At 45.4% G+C, this 22,295-nt stretch overlaps 1 protein-coding gene across 1 annotated transcript; it reads right to left on the bottom strand.

Moving 5' to 3' along the window:
• Nucleotides 1-886: 886 nt before the first annotated feature.
• On the bottom strand, nt 887-20,653 carry exoc3l2b (exocyst complex component 3-like 2b; the record flags this gene model as incomplete). Its single annotated transcript, XM_084559003.1, has 14 exons — nt 887-2,559; nt 3,135-3,256; nt 3,332-3,487; nt 4,116-4,238; nt 4,474-4,609; nt 4,903-5,019; nt 5,944-6,044; nt 6,704-6,814; nt 6,922-7,036; nt 7,344-7,462; nt 7,685-7,951; nt 8,079-8,359; nt 19,445-19,683; nt 20,187-20,653. 14 exons carry the CDS (start codon nt 20,651-20,653, stop codon nt 2,271-2,273), a joined length of 2,643 nt encoding a protein of 880 aa, XP_084415129.1. The 3' UTR covers nt 887-2,270.
• Nucleotides 20,654-22,295: the final 1,642 nt, after the last annotated feature.

The raw sequence follows: 22,295 nt of genomic DNA, 5'->3' as shown, positions 1-22,295 counted from the left end.
ATGACCCTGGCCCTGTGACCCAACTACATATATGGACCTGTGTCTCCATCTAGTGGTCTAATGGTGGTACTACAGATAATAAACACAAAGCAGCCATCTAGTAGTGAAAGTTAGCTTAGCATTGATATGTAGCATGCCTTGGTGACTGGTTTCCCTGGGGAGTTCCATGTGTGAACAACATGGAGGAAATCTCCATCTTCTTCTGGATTGTATAATGATCACAATGGTAGAATGTGATGATGTCCAGGAGAAATAAAATGTCCAGAGGTTGAATTGTGTGTACGTTGCCTCCTGTAGTGGAATCAGTAGGATTTTGTAGCCAGATTCACTTTCAAGAGGTAAGAACCCAACGTGGAACACTTTGGGTTCTTTGGTTCTCCACATGTCCAGATGGAGAGTGGGCCTGGTTCTATTGTTACTAGAACCTTTGTGGTATTTCTCTAAACTCTTGGTCCAGTTCTAGTCAAGGGGTTGCTGAATGAGTTCAGAATGATATCATTGCTATCAGGGTGTTTTCTACTATCTGATCTAGAAGACGTTTTAGTTGATCACTAATTAATCAGACACAATGTTACTGACACTGAAGTCTGACCTATCATAGAGACCAGGGTCCATGGAGACCAGGGTCCATAGAGACCAGGGTCCATGGAGACCAGGGTCATAGAGACCAGGGTCATAGAGACCAGGGTCCATAGAGACCAGGGTCCATGGAGACCAGGGTCCATAGAGACCTGGGTCCATAGAGACCAGGCTCATAGAGACCAGGGTCCATGGAGACCAGGGTCATAGAGACCAGGAGTCCTAGAGTTCCCAGTACTCTAGGACTTTAGAGGTTGAGACATTGACTGAAGGCAGAGACAGAACAGCCATCGATGCTCTGATCTGGTTTAATTTGGTTTAAAGCTGATTTCTGTACAGAAAGATTCATTACATACATCCGCAATTTACAGACACGATGAAAATTAAAATAATAGAATAAAAGGAGAAGACGTGAGAGGAGTGACTCCAAAAAAAAAAGATTGTAGATAAAATCTGATCTGAAAAGCAGGAGTTAAAACAGTTTTAAACGGTTAAATGCTGAAATATGAAGGAAATGCTTCGTCCCTTAAATGTCGACAGAGTGAGCCCTCGTTTATTTCTTTAAATTCTTTAAATTTAATTAACACCAATCACAAAGAAAATCTCACACATGAACTAAAATACAGCTTCAGTTCATCGTCTCGTACCTTTGATTAAAACAATAAAATCTCTCAAACCAGACTCCACTGTTATTTTAACACATTTAAGAGCTCAGGCAAAGTCTTCTGAATTATCCCAAAGCTGCTGCTTCTATGTCCAGGTTCTACTTTACTGATCCAGGCGGTCGGTGAGGAGCCTTTCGGACCTTCTGATCCAGTTCTGGTCCAGTTCTAGTCTTCTCCCAGTTCCCTCTCATTGGTCCTCTAGGGTCTGTGCAGTTTATTTGTTTTTTTTTAGTATTTCAAGTTTGCTTTTAAAACCAAAAACTGGAGAAAAATAATGAAGTCTAAAAATAAAACAAAATTAACCTAGTTTATTCTGTGTAGACTTAAACTATTTTTGTTTAACTGATCAAGTTCACTTGATATTTTCACATAAGAACCAAAGGTCTTTCTTTAAGCTAAAAACATTGAGTGGAATCATCAGCGGAGCTTTTGTTTTGTTTTTTTAAATCAGTATTATTTCTTTGTAATTTGTAAATTTGTTGATGTTTTTATCTTCTGTGGTCCTTTAGAGTCTATCCACGTGATTCTACATCACCTATGAACCACATGGTGACTGGACTGATAGAATCTGAGCCCTGTTCTTTACTTTCATACGTGGTTCTTTGCCTCCATCTAGTGGTCTAATGGTGGTCCTACAGATAACAAACACAATACAGCCAAGTGAAAGTTAGCTTAGCACTGATATGTAGCATGCCTTGGTGACTGGGTTTCCTGGGGAGTTTCTTTCTGTCTTTTCTCATATATTAAAGGACCAAAGATTTTTCTAAAACCGTTCTAAAACCCAAACATGAAATACCAGAAAGTTCATGGACCATCGTCTATAAAGTGCCGTTCAGCTCGTAAGTCCTGCAGGAAAACACTGCAACCGGTGGTTAGCGGTTCATGCAGCTCTGCTAGCATAAGCTCTGCTAGTATAAGTTCTGCTAGCATAAGCTCTGCTAGCATTAGCATGTTTTCAGTTTTCAGAGTGGGGTCCGTCTGAAACTCTTAAATTAATGAAAACACACATCTCTGAGCCGTTTGACCTCAGAGGACGTCGTCTGGGTTTTCCTGGACAGGTGTTCTGGTTTTACGTCGGCGTGGTCGCAGCGTGGCGAAGCAGGACGACGCTGTGAGGGCGACGCGGCTCAGACCCACGTTCAGGCAGTGGACCTCGGAGGTGACGGGCACCTCGGCGAAGAGGGCCCGGTCCCGAGGGAGCGCCGCTGGACCACCATCACTGCTCTCGATGTCTTTGACGATGTTGAGGATCTCCTGACGCTCCCCTTGCCGGGTTGTTCCCCGGATGTTCAAGATGGCCGACACATGCTTCTTCCTGAACAAAGATAGGAGAAGGAGAGTCAGGTGTCACGCTGCATATTTTTACAGAACCTAAATGATAAGGCAGAAGTTTTTATTCACTTTTGTGGAACTTTTGAGCCTATCCAACGGAAATCTCAATCTTCTTCTGGATTGTATAATGATCACAATGGTAGAATGTGATGATGTCCAGGATAAATAAAATGTCCAAAGGTTGAATTGTGTGTACGTTGCCTCCTGTAGTGGAATCAGTAGGATTTTGTAGCCAGATTCCCTTTCAAGAGGTAAGAACCCAACGTGGAACACTTTGGGTTCTGTTGGAGTCTTGACTATTTAATTTTTTAAATAATCAGTTTTTAATTAGAAAAACCTTGATTTTACTATAACATTGTCTATAAATGATGAAGTAATCATAGATTGATTCAATAAATATCAGTAGCAACATAAATGATATTCTGAACAAAGATTTTCTTTAAAAAAACAAACAAACAAACGAGAAAGCCCATTTTGGAAGCAGCTGCCATAGACTCTTGACTGCAGAGCCTGAATGAATCCACCGGGAGCAGAGGACCATGTTTCAAGTCTTCATACCTGACATCTGGAAACTCTCGGACCAGAACTGCAACCTCCATCTGGACGGAGGGGACGTCCTCCAGCTGGATGATCTCTGAGATGTGGGACAGGGCGCTGTCCAACCAGCTGGACGGAGACTCCTAACAGAGACACAAACATCAGTTTATACCAGGAGAAGGCGCTGCAGGGTTTGACCTCTGACCTCCAACACTGACCAGGTCTTTGAAGAGGACTTTGATCTGTTTGCCTTCGTCCCTGAGCCGGCCGGCCAGCCTCTTCCTCATCTTCATGGAGGTGCAGATGATCCGTCCTCTCATGACCGCGCGGAGGTACTCCATCACCACCCGACGGTGAACCTCGGCCACCAGCAGCTGGCGAGAGACAGAGAGACAGAGAGAGACAGAGAGAGAGACAGGAGGATGTGTTAACTGGGTCTAGGTGATGACTAAACTTTAGCCTGTATCTGGTATGGAGGACTGAGTGTACCTGGTATGGAGGACTGAGAGTACCTGGTATGGAGGACTGAGAGTACCTGGTATGGAGGACTGAGAGTGTACCTGGTATGGAGGACTGAGAGTACCTGGTATGGAGGACTGAGTGTACCTGGTATGGAGGACTAAGAGTGTACCTGGTATGGAGGACTAAGAGTGTACCTGGTATGGAGGACTGAGAGTGTACCTGGTATGGAGGACTGAGAGTACCTGGTATGGAGGACTGAGAGTGTACCTGGTATGGAGGACTAAGAGTGTACCTGGTATGAAGGACTGAGAGTGTACCTGGTATGAAGGACTGAGAGTACCTGGTATGGAGGACTGAGAGTGTACCTGGTATGGAGGACTGAGAGTGTACCTGGTATGGAGGACTAAGAGTGTACCTGGTATGGAGGACTGAGAGTGTACCTGGCATGGAGGACTAAGAGTGTACCTGGCATGGAGGACTAAGAGTGTACCTGGTATGGAGGACTGAGAGTGTACCTGGCATGGAGGACTAAGAGTGTACCTGGTATGGAGGACTGTCCATCCGACGATATTTCTTGAAGTCTTCTTTGATGACAGCTTCAATCTGTTCGTACGGCTCCGCGTTGCTCAACCACTTCCTCTTCACCAACCGCTCAAAGAACGGCTACAAACAAAGAGAAAATAAATCACGTTGCTATGGTGACGTGAATGACACTCCCAGGATCAAGGAGAGTTAAACATTAAGCTGAATTCTAAAGCTTTATTGATACAAACTCAGCACAAAGAGGAGAGGAGGTACACTGAGTGCTTTCTTGTTGTTATTAATAATTTCAGGAGCCTGTTCAGACCTGGTTCCAGGGTCATGTTCAGGGTTTAGGGTCAGTTAGTTCGTATTTTACCCTGATGTGCAGGTAGAGGCGTTCAGACAGAACCCGGACTCCCTGCTGAACGATGTGATCCAGACTCCTGTTGGCTCGACGCAGAGAGTCCTCGGTGACGGACGGATCGCACTGAGCGCAGCGCTGCACGAAGCCTCTGCAACGAGAACACACATGCATAGATGAATAGATGAATAGATGAATCAGTAAAAAAGAGGGTTTAGGATCCAGTCGACCTTTAGGGACGGTAAACACTTGTCAAACACCAGATGCTGATCATCACAGAGTTTAATCTTGTTAGTAAAAAATCAAGAAGAATCCAGGAAATGGCAAAAACAGTAAATTAAAGATTCTGATGCAAACCAGCTCAGAATAAAGATTAAAGTTTAAGTCTTTTGATGAATTTTCCAGACAGAAGGATGTTCCTCTGCTGCAGGTTCCTATTTGTACCTGAATGGAGGGCAGCAGTTGACCAGGGCGATGGTTCTGGACACGTATCCGTCCTCGTTGTCCCCGAACATGCCGCTCTGCATCCCTTCGTGGAACATCTCGACTTTACGCTGGAAACTAAAACAAATAAAGTCCAGAATTATAATCGTGCTTATCATCATGATTTGGTTAAATGCTGAATCTCCTTTATTCTGTCGTTTATTTACATCATTCAGATAAAACCACAAGGTTCCATTTTAGGATCAGTCATTGTTTCTTTATTAATGATCTTGGAGAAAAAGGTTTTAATTGTTGTGTCGAGATCAGATGGTAGAAAACACCCTGATAGCAATGATATCATTCTGAACTCATTCAGCAACCCCTTGACTAGAACTGGACCAAGAGTTTAGAGAAATACCACAAAGGTTCTAGTAACAATAGAACCAGGCCCACTCTCCATCTGGACATGTGGAGAACCAAAGAACCCAAAGTGTTCCACGTTGGGTTCTTACCTCTTGAAAGGGAATCTGGCTACAAAATCCTACTGATTCCACTACAGGAGGCAACGTACACACAATTCAACCTTTGGACATTTCATTTCTCCTGGACATCATCACATTCTACCATTGTGATCATTATACAATCCAGGAGAAGATGGAGATTTCCTCCATGTTGTTCACACATGGAACTCCCCAGGGAAACCAGTCACCAAGGCATGCTACATATCAATGCTAAGCTAACTTTCATTATAAGATGACTGTATATGGTGTTTATGATCTGTAGTACCACCATTAGACCACTCAGATTCTATCAGTCAAGTCACCATGTGGTTCATAGCTGATGTAGAATCATGTGGATAGACTCTAAAGGACAGAAGATAATAAAACTATACCAGTTACATTTGTTGTCAGTTGGTTTTGGATTTGATGAAATATTGAGACAGAAGAAGAAACTCTGACATGATGACTGTCTGTCTGTTTTCTCTGTTAGCTGAGGCTAGCTGGTTAGCTCCAGCTATGTGATGCTTGGTATCAATGGAAAGAGTAGCTTGAGATAATTTACCTGTACAGGAAGTCAGCCAGCCCGTTGAGGCTGCACTGAGCCACTCTGGAGCCCAGACTCCTGTTGATGGAGGCGGAACGTTCAAGATCAACCTGCAGCCTCTGAAAACAACAAACACAGATTCTGTTGTTCACTCTTTATTTCTACACCAGCAGAAACGTTCATAGAATTGTAGTTGAAGTGCAATGAAAGCAGATTCAATATCATTATCTTATATTATCTCAAATAGTCTCCGCTCATTTTTTTTTATCTTATCTGGTCTCACATTACTGAATCTATTTTATATTTCAGTCCTAACCCTGGAGAATCAGTAACTGGTTTGACCAGATCAGTAGTTATAGTTTGACTGAATAGCCATGTGGACACGTTGAGTTGTACCCAGGTTTGACCACTAGAGGGAGACACCTGCTACCAGTGGAAATAAAAGCCCTTAGTGTGTGTCCTTGTTTTTATTATGTTACGGGGACAGTTTGTCATGGTACAGAGAACATGTTCAACTCTCTGAGGGTTAAAACCTGTCCAGACTTGGTTCTAGGTTAAAGCTCTTGGTTATGTGTGAGGGAATACAGTATGTGAATGGAGCGTCCTCACAGAGCTATAAACACTGTGTGTGTGTGTGTGTGTGTGTGTGTGTGTGAGGAAGTGCTTGATGTTGACGTTGGCAGCAGTTGAACGATGAGGAAAGAGAACAATCAGCGTACAAAACGCTCCTCCGGTTCAGTGTCCGCAGGCTGTTACCACGGTAACGGAGGTGTGTTACCTGGATGACGGTCTTGGCCAGAGAGATCTGGTACTCCTCGATGTGCAGAGTCTCCATCCACCTCTTCTCCTCCTCGTCCAGGACCTGGGTCAGCTCCGTGGTCACTTTAGCCTGAACAGGGAGGAGCCACGCATCAAAACAAACGCACCTCAGGTCCATCACCCCACAGGACGGATCATCTCAGAGAAGATCAGATTATTAATCAGGTTCAATCTCACCCGCACAGAGTTGAGACAGTCCAGCTCCAGTCGGTCCACGGTCTCTGAGGACAGCAGAGGACTCAGCTGAGATCTGCTGAAAGGAGACGTGATACAAACCGTCCCCAGAACGTCCCTGAAACCAGAACCGGTTAGAAATTCTGTTAGTCTACACAGAGTTCATCTCATCTCATTTCATTCCATTTGATCTGATCTGATCTCATTTCATCCCATCTACCTCATTTCATCTCATCTGATCTCTCCTTGTCTCATCTCATTTCATCCCATCTCATCTTATTTCATCCCATCTCATCTCATCTCATATGATCTTATCTCGTCTCGTCTCATTTCATCCCGTCTCGTCTCATTTCATCCCGTCTAGTCTCATTTCATCCCGTCTCGTCTCATTTCATCCCATCTTATCTCATCTCATTAAACTGTACCTGTTGTAGATGTTGTGCAGCCAGTCCAGCAGAGAGTAGATGTCAGTGATCTCCAGCTGGTTGTCAGTGATCGCCTTCAGTCGCCTCGCCACGGCCTGGTGGTAGCTCTCCACGTACACCTGACAGGTCACAGGTCACAGGTCAAAGGTCACAGGTCACAGGTCAAAGGTCAGGGTGTGACATGGTTCCATTACTTTTTTACATTTTACTCTTTGACTTCCGTCTTTATTGGTAGCGATGGGGTTCTATTAGTGTCTCATGTCGTGTCGTAAATAAAAGATGTTTGGTTTTAATGGACTCGTGTCTCTGCAGACGTTGATCTGGTGCAGGTGTGCTCTCACCTGGAACGGCTGGTACTCTTCGGGGTAAATGGACACCACGTTCCTGTTGGCGGCCCCCAGGTCCTCCACCACTCGGACCCGGAGCCGGTCCAGGTATTTGTCCAGCTCTCCGGCTGTGAACTCCGCCCTCTGAGGCAGAGAGCCGTCGGCTGCCTCCTCCACCGCCTCCCTCCACCTCTGCTTCAGGCGGCGAGGCCTCGGGCCACCGGGGGCCACTTCCTCTCTGAGGGCCCAGTCTTTGTCAGCCTGCTCCTCCTGCTGCAGCACCTGCAGAGGCACAGACAACAGTTAGCCGTTAGCCATAAGCTTGTAGCCATTAGCCACTTGCTTTTAACTTGAAACTGTTAGCCGTTAGCTGTTAGCTGTGTGAACTGATCCAAAGACAGGAATTTACCTGAACCACCAGCCCCAGGTTGGGTCCGGCTGTCGAGGACCTCAGGGACTCCCTGACCACTGCCCACAGCTCCTTCTGCAGCTCCTCATACAGCAGCTCCACGTCCTTCACCTTCCTCCGCCCGCCGTCCTTCACGCCGGGACTAGCGGCGTCTTCCGGCTGCGTCGTGGCGGCTCCCCGGTCGACCGACGCTGACTCGTTACACTCCTGCTCCAGCTCCAGGATGTGGGAGTCGGCCAAGAACAGGTCCCGCTTCTTCACCAGCTGCAGGATCTCTAGGACTGAAGGAGACGAAGAAACCGATTCAAGTTTAAACTCTGTGACCTCCCCTTAAATAATTATACCAAATGGAAGTTAGAGAGTCAGGGAGACCAGTTCTGATTCATTCTTCAGTTTAATCTCAGATTAGACAAAGAAACACCAGGTCTTTAAAATCTGAGCATCATTTGTTGGACAGATGCTTTGTCTAACAAATGATTCATGAACTGCTGCTGTCTCTAGTGGAAATAAGAAGCTGTGTTGTTTGTTTTAATACATCAAGTGATTCTGTGGTAAAAGCTAAGAGGAACCATTTGTTCTGTCCCACGCTGTCACTCCTCATTATCTGTTCGTCTTCTCAGAACCAATCAGTCCTCACTCTTTAAATTTAATATTATTCTCTCACTCTCTCTCTCAGACCAGCTCCACCATCTGTATCTTTAAATCCATCCATCAATCTAAACATCTCTTCTCAGAAGCTTTTTACTTCCAAACGATCTCTTGTCAGTGATGGTGACATAGAGACCATGGGACTTTATTTTGGAAAACACACTAGGGTCAGTCATGGTCTCTGGTTTCTTCCTGTGACCAGGTTTTATCTTCCAAGTTGTACACTTAAACTATTTTACACTTTTTATTCAAAACAACAGAAGATGTCCTGAAAGTCGACAAAGAGAACCCATGGAACTAAAATGAGCCAATATTACATATCAGAGAGGTGCTCCTCTAGGATCCAATCAGAGTCCATGTGTTCAGAAGTGTTTCCATCAATGTAATGAGACTCAGGTGTGGTTCAGTTCCTGGTTTAGTTTCAATAAATCAGGGATTTGTCTCAGTCTGCATGAAGCAAGACAACGAGCCCAAGAACACAAGTGGTTCTACAAAAGAACGGTTAAAGAAGAACAAGATGAATGTTTAGGAACGGCCAAGTCAAAGTCCTGACCTTAATCCAATAGAAATGTTGTGGAAGGACCTGAAGCAAGCAGTTGATGTGAGGAAACCCACCAACATCTCAGAACTGAAGTGGTTCTGTTCTGAGGAATGGGCTAAAATTCCTCCAAGCTGCTGTAGACCACTGATCAGCAGTTACCAGAAATGTTTAGTTACAAGGAGGTCACAGCAGATACTGGACATAAGGAGGACATGATATGTAATATTGGCTCCATGTGTCTGACAGAGTGAGGTCATCCAGGGAAGGGACTGTGATGTCAGCAGATGATGTCATCATGATTGACAGATTACTCTCCTCTGCACGCCGTTGATGACCACGCCCTGTGACAGCTGCCACTTTCATTGTGACTCTGAAATAAAGATTTACGCCACAAAGTCTCTGAGGACGAGATCCGTCTGAGGACAGACAGCGTGACTCATCAACTCGTCAACAGGAAATGATGTTGTCTCCTGCATCAGCTGCCGTTTCCCAGGGCAGAGCTGCTCTTTCAAAATAAAAGACAGAGTGAGGATGTGAGGCGTCCAGATGTTGTCGTCCCGTCCTCAGTGGCAACAGAGGAAGACAAGATCAAACAAAGTCCTGTTTCCATCTTTGTGAGGACCCGTCATTGACATAATGCATCTCTTAACCTTAACCTCAACCCTAACCCAAGTCTGAACACGTTTCAACACTGAAAACATTGTAGAACCCAGAACAAAATGGATCAACTTTAGTACTATATGGAAAAGTGACCAAAAAAAGAGCAAACACACAAAGCCCAGAGGAAGGTCCTCTCTACAAATAGAACAATGTGGAACAGAGGAACATCTTTGAACTTTTCCTTTTGTTTCGGGGTCGACAGTAAAATCAAGTTTAGTTGCTACGGCAGATCAGAGGTCACGATGGAAGGAGGATTTATTTAATTGTTTCTGGGATGGATGAAGTAAAAGCTTCCAGGTCCAACCCTCACCAGCGGTCATGACCCTCGGGTAGCGACCAAAGAGAACGGCATCGTGGAACCAAGTAGGGCGTCTGGAGCTGGTTCTTCACGTCTAAACGGGTCGATTGAGGTGACATCTGGTGGAGACGCCTCCTGGGTGTGGTCAGCTGGGAGGAGACCCTGGAACAGACCCAGTGGTCCCTCAGAGGATCCTATATCCTGACCGGTCTGAGGATCCCTCAGGAACTGGAACATGTTTTTACACAACACATTTACACACCAGTGCCACACACTGGGAGCAACTGGGGGTTCAGTGTCTTGCTCAAGGACACTTTGGCATGTGGCACATTCTGGGGATCGAACCGCTAACCCTCTGGTTCGTGGACAACCCGCTCTACCTACTGAGCCACAGCATCAGCAACAATTCAAACTGTCTCAAGATGCTTTAAAGAACCCAGAGCAGCACCAAGAAGACGGTGGTGTTACAGGTGAGGTCAGGTGAGGTATAACGATTAAATATAAAGATATTCAGTTCTGGGCGGCACAGTGGTGAGGTGGTTAGCACTGATGCCTCACAGCAAGAAGGTCACCGGTTCGAATCCATGGGCCGGCTGGCCTTTCTGTGTGGAGTCTGCATGTTCTCCCTGTGTCTGCGTGGGTTCTCTCCGGGTACTCCGGCTTCCTCCCACCGTCCAAAGACATGCTCATTAGGTTAATTGGTGATTCTAAATTGGCCGTAGGTGTGAGTGTGAGTGTGAATGGTTGTCTGTCTCTGTGTGGCCCTGCGATGGACTGGCGACCTGTCCAGGGTGTACCCCTGCCTCTCGCCCAATGACAGCTGGGATAGGCTTCAGCAGACCCCCGTGACCCTTAACAGGAGTAAACGGGTATAGAAGATAAATGAATGATATTCAGTTCTGAAGAAGACAAGTCCAGTTGCCTTTTTGAACCTTTTTTGGATAAACCATGACCTGGATGTCGGTGTCGGCAGGACGTACCTACGTCCTACAGAACTCTAAAAGAACCTTCAGTCCTGACCTTCAACGTAGAGAGGGGGTCTGCCTCCTGAACCCAAGCAGGCTCTACCCCCCCCATTCTACTTTAGAACCTCTAGGAACCACAAGTTGTAGCAGTGATCTGTTGGGATCGGTTTAAATAAAAAGCTGCACATGTAGAGCGTCCAGACACAGAGAGGTCAGCCTTAATGAGGCTCTGGGGGGGGGGGGGGGCTGAGACGTGTGAGACACTGAACAGGTTTAAACCATCAGAAAATATAAAAATGTCCCCACAACAGCAGTATTCTGTAAGAGTTTGTCCTCCACAGCTAATAAAACCAGACGGGTGGGACGCTGATATTTGAGATCTGGACACGTTCAGAACAGACGACTGAAACAGCTGTAACAACACACACATGGACACACACTACACACTACACACTACAACACACACATGGACACACACTACACACTACAACACACACACGGACACACACTACACACTACAACACACACGGACACACACTACACACTACACACTACAACACACATGGACACACACGGACACACACTACACACTACACACTACAACACACATGGACACACACTACACACTACACACTACAACACACATGGACACACACTACACACTACAACACACACGGACACACACTACAACACACACGGACACACACTACACACTACACACTACAACACACATGGACACACACGGACACACACTACACACTACACACTACAACACACATGGACACACACTACACACTACAACACACATGGACACACATGGACACACACTACACACTACAACACACATGGACACACACTACACACTACACACTACACACTACAACACACATGGACACACACTACACACTACAACACACATGGACACACACTACACACTACAACACACATGGACACACACTACACACTACACACTACAACACACATGGACACACACTACACACTACAACACACATGGACACACACTACACACTACACACTACACACTACAACACACATGGACACACACTACACACTACACACTACAACACACATGGACACACACTACACACTACAACACACACGGACACACTACATACGTGTCCCCCCCCCCCCCCCCCCGAAACACAGCTCTCTTTGTTCACCGTCTGTCTTCAGAGGAAATCTAGTCCAGCTGCATGGATCACCACTGAGCACCCCCCCCCCCCCCCCACAGAAAGTTGTTCTGGAGTCTCTCTGTTGAGAACTGATTTTGATTTGATGATGTGGGCGGGGCTTAACATGGTGATGGACAGAAGCTACATGTCTCTGATTGGTTGGAGCTGATTAATCAGACAGATGCAACTTGTTTGTCTCAAATAAAAGAGAAGGAAGGAAGTTCAAGATCGATTACAGAAGAAGAAGAAGAAGAAGAAGAAGAAGAAGAAGAAGAAGAAGTGAACCTGAGGACACAAATAAAGACAGGAGAGGAAAAGCAAAGACTGGAGGAAACATATTTGAGGCAGCTGTGCCTGCAGGGACTAAACAGGATGATCCTCCACTTATTAGATATTCAGTCCTCGGAGGAAACAAAGACACAAAGAGGAGAAGGAGGAGGCTGAAGGACGAACAACTAAGAAACAGAGCTGAGTGTTTAACCAACACGTTTCCTTCACTGAACCGACGGAAAAATGTGAAGACAGATCTCAGGTTACGTTGTGTTACAGTCCTGCTACTGTTGGACGTCACACTTCACTCCTTCGTTCCTCTGACTCAGCAGCTTCTCTAGTTTCAGGTCCAGACGGAGACACGTTAAACCTGCAGCTGGGACCAGGACGGCCCGGTACAGACAGCTATCCCAGAATGCATTTCAACCAGATAAACAAATAACGGTCTGACGTCAGAGTAACTGAGCAGGTTAGAGGATGGAGGTGATCGGCAGCAGACGTCAAATTATAACAATTAAAAAATAAAAGCTCCCATTCTTCTTCTCCTCTTCCTCCTTCTTCTTCCTTTTCCTATTCCATTATCTTCTTCTTCTTCTGTTCTATGTCCAGCAGCTTCAGTGCTCCACAGTATTAGAACCATCTTTCAACAGCTTTCTGCAGATTTCTTTGTCACTCTGACTTTCAGTCCATCATTTCTTCTTCTTCTTCTTCTTCCACTGTTTAAATGAACAAACCAATAAATCATCTTTAAACTCTTCCTTAAAAACCAATGTGAGCCTTCGTCCTCAGCTGATCGGTGTCTGTGTGACAGAATAATAGAAACAGCGACGGTCTAGTTTGTCTTCCTAACCGTTGAGTTTGGTTTAAAGCTTCAATAATAGAGAATCAGACTGAGCTGAGTTTAGAGAGTCTGTTCAGACAGGAAGTCCTCCAGCAGCTGATGGACACAGAATGTCCTTCTACTGAAGGGACAATGAAAAGAGACGAAGAAGAAGAAGAATCAGATCTTTATAACAGATCGAGTTTAGATGAAACGAAGCTTGACTCCATGAACAAATCATCAGTTTAAAATGAAATCCTAAACTCTTTGTCTGTGGAGGTTCTCAGTCGTCCAGGTCACGAATTATCCAAAAACAAACGTCCCGAGGGAACCCAACGAGTTTCACTTGTTCCAGCTTGTTTTTTGGATTTCAGATAAATCAACACCTGGTTTTAAAACGTTCTGAGACACTTTGTTCAGGACTAAAACGCTTCGGATCAACATGAACCTGAGAACCTGAGTGTTTGGGGCTTTTAGGGGTCCTTAAAGTCGGACTTCCTGTTTCAGATTTCAGCTTTAGGTTTCTTATCGACACCTGCAGCGACACGTTGCCAGCCAGCGCTGCCGCCGCCGCTCAGAGACAGTAACATGAGAGTGGATTCATTAATAATGGAGTCCCCAATATGTCCTCAACATGTCCCCAACATGTCCTCAATATGTCCTCAACATGTCCCCAACATGTCCTCAATATGTCTCCAATATGTCCTCAACATGTCCCCAACATGTCCCCAACATGTCCTCAACATGTCCTCAATATGTCCTCAACATGTCCCCAACATGTCCTCAATATGTCCTCAACATGTCCCCAACATGTCCTCAATATGTCTCCAATATGTCCTCAACATGTCCCCAACATGTCCCCAACATGTCCTCAACATGTCCTCAATATGTCCCCAACATGTCCTCAATATGTCCCCAACATGTCCTCAATGTGACCCTGTAATGGCAGAGATCTGTTAGACTTCGTTGACTTCAGAGGAGTCATTCATTATTCAATCGTTGAATATTTGTTGTAAAATAACAACAAAGTTTCATCTTATTTCCTGTTTTGTTTTGTTGACCATCCATCCACCTGATCTCCTCCCTACCCCGACCACACTTCCTGTTCTGCTCTGACCACTAGGGAGCGCTGTCACTTTAATTATCCAACTCTTTTAAACCACTTCCTTCCTTCCTGGAAAATTAGCCATGAAGCTTTCATCAACAGACTGATTCTAGATCAGGATCAGGTTCAGATTCAGATTCAGATTCAGGTTAAGGTTCAGATTCAGGTTCAGATTCAGGTTCAGATTCAGATTCAGATTCAGGTTCAGATTCAGATTCAGATTCAGGTTAAGGTTCAGATTCAGGTTAAGGTTCAGATTCAGGTTCAGATTCAGATTCAGGTTCAGGTTCAGGTTCAGATTCAGATTCAGGTTCAGATTCAGATTCAGATTCAGGTTCAGATTCAGGTTCAGGTTCAGATCACAGAGTCAGTTTCTCAGATGTTTATTCAGACTGAATCAGAGCTGAGTTTATTCAACGTTCTCCAGACACAGAGAAACTTCAGACACAAACACTGAGGTCAGTTTGTTCTAAACAGAAGCTCAGACAATTATCTGATTTCATAACAATTTTCTTCTTCTAAACCGTCACACGTTCCAGCTGTTTCACACAGAACAACTATAGCATTCAACTTTCTACTGGTTACCGCCACCACTGGACTGATGCACTCAGACAGAGCAGGCTCTACCTTCAGAGGAGACTGAGGTCTTTTGGAGTGAAAGGGGCACTAATGAAGACCTTCTAGGACTCCAGTGGCATCAGCCATCCTGTACGGAGTGGTCTGCTGGAGCAGTGGCATCACAGAGAGGGACAGGAAGAAGCTGGATAAGGTCATCAGGAAGTCCAGCTCTGTCCTGCTCTCTGGACTCAGTGAGGGAGGTGTGTGACAGGACAGTCCTGGCTAAAGTGTCCTCCATGCTGGACAATGAGTCCCACCCCCTGCATGGAGACCTGACAGGACTGAGGCTCCACAACCAACACCCTAATATGTGCAATATTATTACACCTCAAGGTTCAACACCTTTACTGGGCACTGTGTACAACTTCATAACCCAGTTACACCTGGTCCAGCTGTGCAATTCAAAACCCTGTATAGTCCATTGTAGTTTTTACATACAGCATGCTAGCACAGTTAGCATTTAAATCTGCAGACTCTCAGCCTAGCATGCTAGCACAGTTAGCATTTAAAGCTGCAGACGCTTATAGGTGATTTATGCTTCTGCGTGCAATTGATGCAGAAGCTACAGCAGCAGCCCAGACCCTAACGCTGTGATTGGCCCCCCTGGTAGTAGCGTGTTTCTGCTTTAGTATTTCCAGCTGCTTCTCCATCTTTGAATTGATTGTTTTGGATCAATAAAGATGGAACACATGGAGGTAAGGTTAACTGAGGAGGTTTGTACGACTCGTCTTAGGTGAAATATCAGCTAAAGTTTCAGTTGCCATTGTTGACAGACAAGCAGGAAGTAAAAACGAAAATTAACCTGACTGATGAAAAAGACACACCGTTGGCTACGTAGGTTACACCGTCTATGTTCTGCAATACTTTAAATGAGCCTGTAGCCTAGCATGCAAGCATGGTTAGCCTAGCTTAGCCTGTCATTTCTAGATGTCGTTTATGACTACTGTTACTCTTCTGCCCATCACCACATTAAGCCCCGCCCACATCATCTGATTGGCCCAGCAGATCTTTGCAGGAGCAGAATCAGTTCCTAACAGAGACTTTTGCTGGTGAGTTCAGGTGTATCGGGGTGAATGACCTCGGTCTGACTCGGCTGCTGACTGTTGTTTTCATGCATTCTGGATTCTTACGGAAGCGTGCAGAGCTGACGGTTGATCTGATGGACGCATTCAGCGGCTCTGCACGGCAGGTATGTAGCAGCAGAGCTTCAAACACCTTGAGGAACTGATCGATAAGATAAGGGTTTAATGCTCTGGTGCTCAGTGGTGATGACACGTTCCGTCCCATCGTTCAGTAAATATTTGGTAAAACAGATATTATCTAGAACAAGAACCACATGCAGATAATACTCCTTTGTTAGCGTGTTAGCGTGTTAAATGCTAAGTGGAGTCTCATGAGCATCTGTGTCTTATTCTAGAGATTTGAATCAATGATTTAATCCTCTGATGCTACATCCAAACTAGCTCACATTAGCATGTCTTTGTAGCAGACAGTTGGTCTCTATTGGACGTCCCAGGCTGGTTGCCTTGGTAACCCTCTTGTCTATTTCACAGTAAAACAAGCAGAACATAAAACATATTGCAAAGCTAACCAGCTAACATTAGCCTAAATATCGTTAACCTAAATCGGCTAACATTAGCCCAAACCAGCTAAACGACATTACACTGAGCCAGCGAGATCAGAGATTAGAATGATGCAACGCTCGTCAGTTATTTATTTATTTTGTCTACAAGAAAATGGTTTAACAACTAATTATTTTCACAGTTCAAAATGGAAGTTGCATTTTTTTTAAATGAATGAGACAATAAAACACATTTATGTGAACCTACAGGAGGAGGTGGGGGTGGACGGAGGGTCTATGAAGCACTCAACAAATCTAGACTTAATGGAAATAAACAGGTTTCAAGTCATTGCTTCCTGATTCTGAACATGCTGCAGTTGAGTTTTTGTTCCTGATAACGATCTTTTCGACTGACTGCAGCTGTTTGAGTTTTGTTTAGTTTGGAGCTGGATGAACCTTTGTTTTGTGTGAAGGTGTAGTACATGTGAGCGATTCTGTTTGCAGGTTTCAGGTGTCTCAGTTTATTTTCATTAAATGCTTCCTCAACACTGCAGGACATACGACCGTGATCCAGCGCTTCTAGAAGTGAAGGTAGAACTCTGAGCTCTGTGTTGTTTGTTTCACTGCTAAACATCTTGGAGGCGTCAGAGCTGTTTGTACATGCATCAAACTCACTTACTCAGCAGGAACCTGATCTGCTGATACGCTGGTTTAGCAGCATCTGACAACAAGCCCTCATCTGAACGTCCAGAACTTTCCCTGCACTTCACACTCAAGTGAAATAAGACTTTAAGTGCTAATCTATCTCAGTTTGATCGTTAAACTACAGCAGGGTGTGTTTGCTCTGGACTCGGGTCAGGTGACATCTGGTACACCTGGAGACAACTGGAGACAGACTGTCCTCTGCAGAGACATGGATGTGGACGGGAGTATATGCAACATTAGCTGGTTTAGGCTAATATTGTTTAGGCTAATGTGAGCTGATTTAGGCTAACATTTGCTTGTGTTGGCTAAGGCTGGCTAGTGTAGATTAATATTAGCTTATATAGATTTATGTTGGCTGATTTAGGTCGGGCTGGGAGCGCCGGGTGAACGACAGATGGAGCGACAATGATGTTGTTGACAGTATTTTCTTTTAGCTCCGTCCAAACACTAGACACATTCACACCTTGACTGGAGCCCAACGTACGACTCCACAGATACAAGATTTATTCTTATATGAAACAGGAACAATGACGTTCAGGCTGTTTGCTGTCATTGAGTCATCGATGGTGCTGTTGTTTCTGACATTTTAATTCACAAGTCACCAACGGATGATGATGATGATGATGATGGTTAATGAATCTAAAGTGAGCTGGGCGTAATGCAGCAGAGAACACGTAAACAAGGGTGTGGAGGAACTGAGAACACACACACTTAAATATTTCATTACAAAAGTGGCAGAGTAAACAGGCTACAATAAACAATGGACGCCCTCAGAAAGTTTCCAGGACTGGCCCGAGACTAATCATATCACACAAACTCCTATTTATATCTCTGTGAGGACCTTCCATTCACAAAGTGCATTCTCTAACCCTAACCCTAGAACCAGGTCTGAACCACTTTTATTTGGTCCCCACAACATTAATAAAAACAAGACCACACGCTTCACAATCAGATTCCAGCGTCGTCGTGGAAAATCCTGGAGAATTACCTCCCGCCGCTGTAACCTGGTTGGCTGTAAGGTCACCCTGGCTAAGCTGGCTGTTCATGGTTCATTGTCAGATCTAAAATAGTCCTCAGACTGTCGGCCGGCGCTGATAAGATCAGCTGGGCTGGTATGAAAACAAACTGGACCACAAAGAGAAAACATCTGGAGAGCTGTGTTCACTGCACACACAAGAAAATAATCAGTTCACAGTTTTATTTCCCTCTATGAACAGCTGATTGACACATGATTCACACAGAGTTCCTTCCCTGAAGGAAACACGTCCACCATTTTGGTTCCTACCACCAGATCCACCACGATGATAGCGGCTTGGAGTGACAGGTGAACCCAGAAGAAGAAGAAGAGCTAGCACCGCATATTTTTAAGTTCTGATTGTTTCACTGGGAAATATACAAGAGGGTAACCATGGTAACCAGATCCTGGGACAAAGACATTAGTATTTAGGCTAATGTTGTTTAGGCCAATGTTAGCTGATCTATATTCATATTAGCTGCTTTAAGCTAAGGTTGGTTAGTTTAGGATAATGAGGCTAATATTGGCTAGCTAACATTGCTAACATTGCTAACATTTGCTGGTTTTGCTAGTTACGGCTAATGTTAGTAGGATTAGGCAAATATTAGCTGATATGGGTTAACCTTGGCCAGTATAAGCTAACATTTGCTGGTTTAAGCTAATCTTAGCTGTTTGGGCTAACACTTGCTGGTTTGGGCTAATGTTAGCTAGTTTATTTTAACATAGATGGTTTAGATTTATGTTTGAAGTAATTCCTGTCTGAACTCCAAGCAGCTGAAGTGATCTGATAAAAAGCTTCTGTCATTTCCTTTCACCATTAAATCAGCAGCTGCCTTCCAGCGTTGGAATTCAGAAGAGCGATAAGATCTAAATGAGTCAAACCTCTTCCACATCTCTACTTTAGTCTGGTCCTTCTCCGTTGTCATGACTCATCATAGTGTTCCTCGTCGGTGAGGTTTTCTCTTACCTGACAGCGGCTCTCTGGGTTTGACCTCCTCCACCACCTCCTCCTGCACCGGCGGGTCCTCGGGTCCCTGCGACGAGTGGTCTGCCCCAGACTCCCTCTTCAGCTTCCCCAGGCCCACCATCTTCATGAAGGTCAGGCGGCGGCTGGTGGAGTCGCACTCGCTGTCAGTGCCGTTCATTTCACTGTTGGTGAGCGACTCCTTGCGGGAGCCGAGGCTGTCGCGATATTTCCCTGCAAACCTGGAGAAAGAGACCGAATCTTTTACCCCCTCTTTTATATTCCACCTCTACAAATGACAGGTTTTAATAATAACAAAAATATCTCTAAATCGACCCTGATTTCTCTAACCTAGCTCCGCCCCTTTTGATTCCTGCCACCAGACCCAGAAGAAGAAGAGCTAGCTAGCTCCGTCCATGGACGTATTTTTATGGTCTAAGGGGTTACCAAGGTAACCAGAGCCTAGGACGTCCACTAGAGACCAACTGTCCTCTACAAAGAGCTGTCCTCTATGGACGACCAGAGCATTTAATTATATGTAGATGGCATTAGCATTTAGGCTAACGTTGTTCAGGCCGATGTTAGCTGGTTTAGGCTAACTGACAGCCACCATCCACCTTTACCTTTAGTTTCCATAACCTAGCTCCAAATGAGGCTCATACCAAGTGGATGGAACCGTTCCTATGTTGGTATTGATCGTGTCCTGTCCAATAACAACCTTGTACCAGTTCTTATTCTACTGTACCTGAGCAGACTTCCTTCAGAGCTCCTCCTCCCTCTCTTCTTCTTCTCTGAAGGTGAAGGCGTCCCGTGCAGGGACCCCTGTGGCGAGGGCGTGGTGCTTCCTTTGCTCCTCGCCGACATTCTCAGGTTCTTCCCCAGCTTGCCGAGGCTCTTCAGCGGCGACTTGAACTTGAACGAACCCTTCGCTGAGCCGCCGCCGCCTCCTCCGCCGCCGCTTCCCCTTTTCCCCTCATTGGCCTCGTTCTCGTCCTCCTCGTCCTCAAACGGGTTGCGGTCCCTTGGTACGTCGCCGTCCAGGAGCGAGCTGCCGGGCGACCACTGGTTCCCGCTGCCGTCGTCGTCATCATTGTTGAAGGGGCTGTGGTGGTGGGGCGTAATGTTGAGGCTCATCCTGCGAAGGATCAGGGCGTTTTCTAGAGTCGGACCGCCACCTTTCAGGCGCACTGGGAGGTTTTTGAGGATGGGCATGATGGAGCTGGGGGAGGGGGGAGAGGGATGGAGGAACCTGGGGAGGAACAGGACATCAATCAGTTAGTCAATTTAGGGTAACACTGGCTGATTTAAGACAATGTTAACTGTGAGCAGTTTGGGGGGGGGTCCAGTTCCTGGTAGGTTGGATTGTTCAATAATGAAAAACTTGTGAGGACTAAAATGATCTTGTTTAGAAATGACTGCAGCAGAATCCGTTCAGCTCGTTCACACTTGTCCTTTAAAACATTTCATTTAGTCTTATTCTCTGCGTCAGCAAACATTTTTCATAAACATGAAGACGGATGTATTCGTTGCTGGTCATGTTCCATGTGACGCATACACCTGAGGAACACTCCGTGTGTCCGGACTGAACAGGAAGTGGTTTTATAATCTCTGAGCTGCTGATAAACCTCCACCCTCAGTGAGAGCGCCGGTTTTATGACAGCGACTCAGATAACACGGAGGTCAGCACCGTGGTGACGCCTGGATCAGTCCTCTGTTATCTCTCAGTAGAGGATCAGTCTAATAAATCTATAATCCAATCATCTAAACCTCTAGAGGAGGAGGAGGAGCCAAGGACACACTTCAGTCACAACACCAAGTCTGGGTTTGATAGTTTGCACTCAATATGGTGACACCTGTGAAATGCATTCTGGGATACGCGGCTGTACCAAGTCCACACAACCGTTACCGCCAGAACACATCCAGGTGTTTGGACTGGATCAGTTCTTGGACAGAGGCTGGTGTGGATGCAGAGGGACGTAACAGTTTCCTGTGAGCATCGTACACATGTGACTGTGATGCTCCAGACGTCTTCAGACGTGGACGGAGGCCGCCATGATCCACAACATCAACAGAGACACGAGAAGCTACTCTAAAGAGTTCCTGACTCCTGGGGAACCTCGTTCTCTGATTGGCTGTGAAAGTGGACACTTTAACCTTGAAGGTGCTCTAACCTGCAGGTAACCATAGCAACAGTGCAGACTCTGGACAAACATGGTCCCCTCCCAGCCATAAACCGCTAAGACTCATAAAGTCTTCAAACATTAACAGACACAGCGAGCACAGATCAGCTCTAATGATTCATGGGAAAGTTTTTAATCATTACATGTGTCTGAGGGAGAATTACTGCACCGATAAGACCTGAACGCTCCACCGTCAACCACTGGACCACAACTATCACATCTGGCCTGTGTGTTGACATGTGTGTGATAAACGATATATCATCAGATGAATCATTCAACTCTACCAACAATAAAAACATCTAAACAGAATCCATGGAGTCCACTCAGTCAAAGGCTGCACCCAAACAACAACAACAAACACTGAACGTTTAAAAGAAGAGAAAAGTTTCCTGGAGACAGCGTCAAGGAGAAACATCTTCCAGAGAGGGTTAGGGAGTTTATGGCAGCGTTGGATGACCAGTTCCTCACTAACATCAGCATGACTACAAACACAGACGTTAACTTTTAACCAAGAAGTTGATGATAAATGACGACCAGCAGATATCTCTGAGATGTTCTTCAACCATCCTTCACTGATCCACTTAGAACAACCAAGAGTTAACCCCTTGATGCAGAGTGTCACGAATTCACACGGCTTCCGCTCAGACTGCAGCTGAAATAACGCATGTAATCCT

This window comes from Chelon labrosus (genome assembly GCF_963514085.1).
Source record: "Chelon labrosus genome assembly, chromosome: 13".
In the NCBI taxonomy this organism is placed as follows: Eukaryota; Metazoa; Chordata; class Actinopteri; order Mugiliformes; family Mugilidae; genus Chelon; species Chelon labrosus.
Note: the sequence above shows the minus strand (reverse complement) of the source record. Positions and strands in the feature narration are given on the sequence as shown.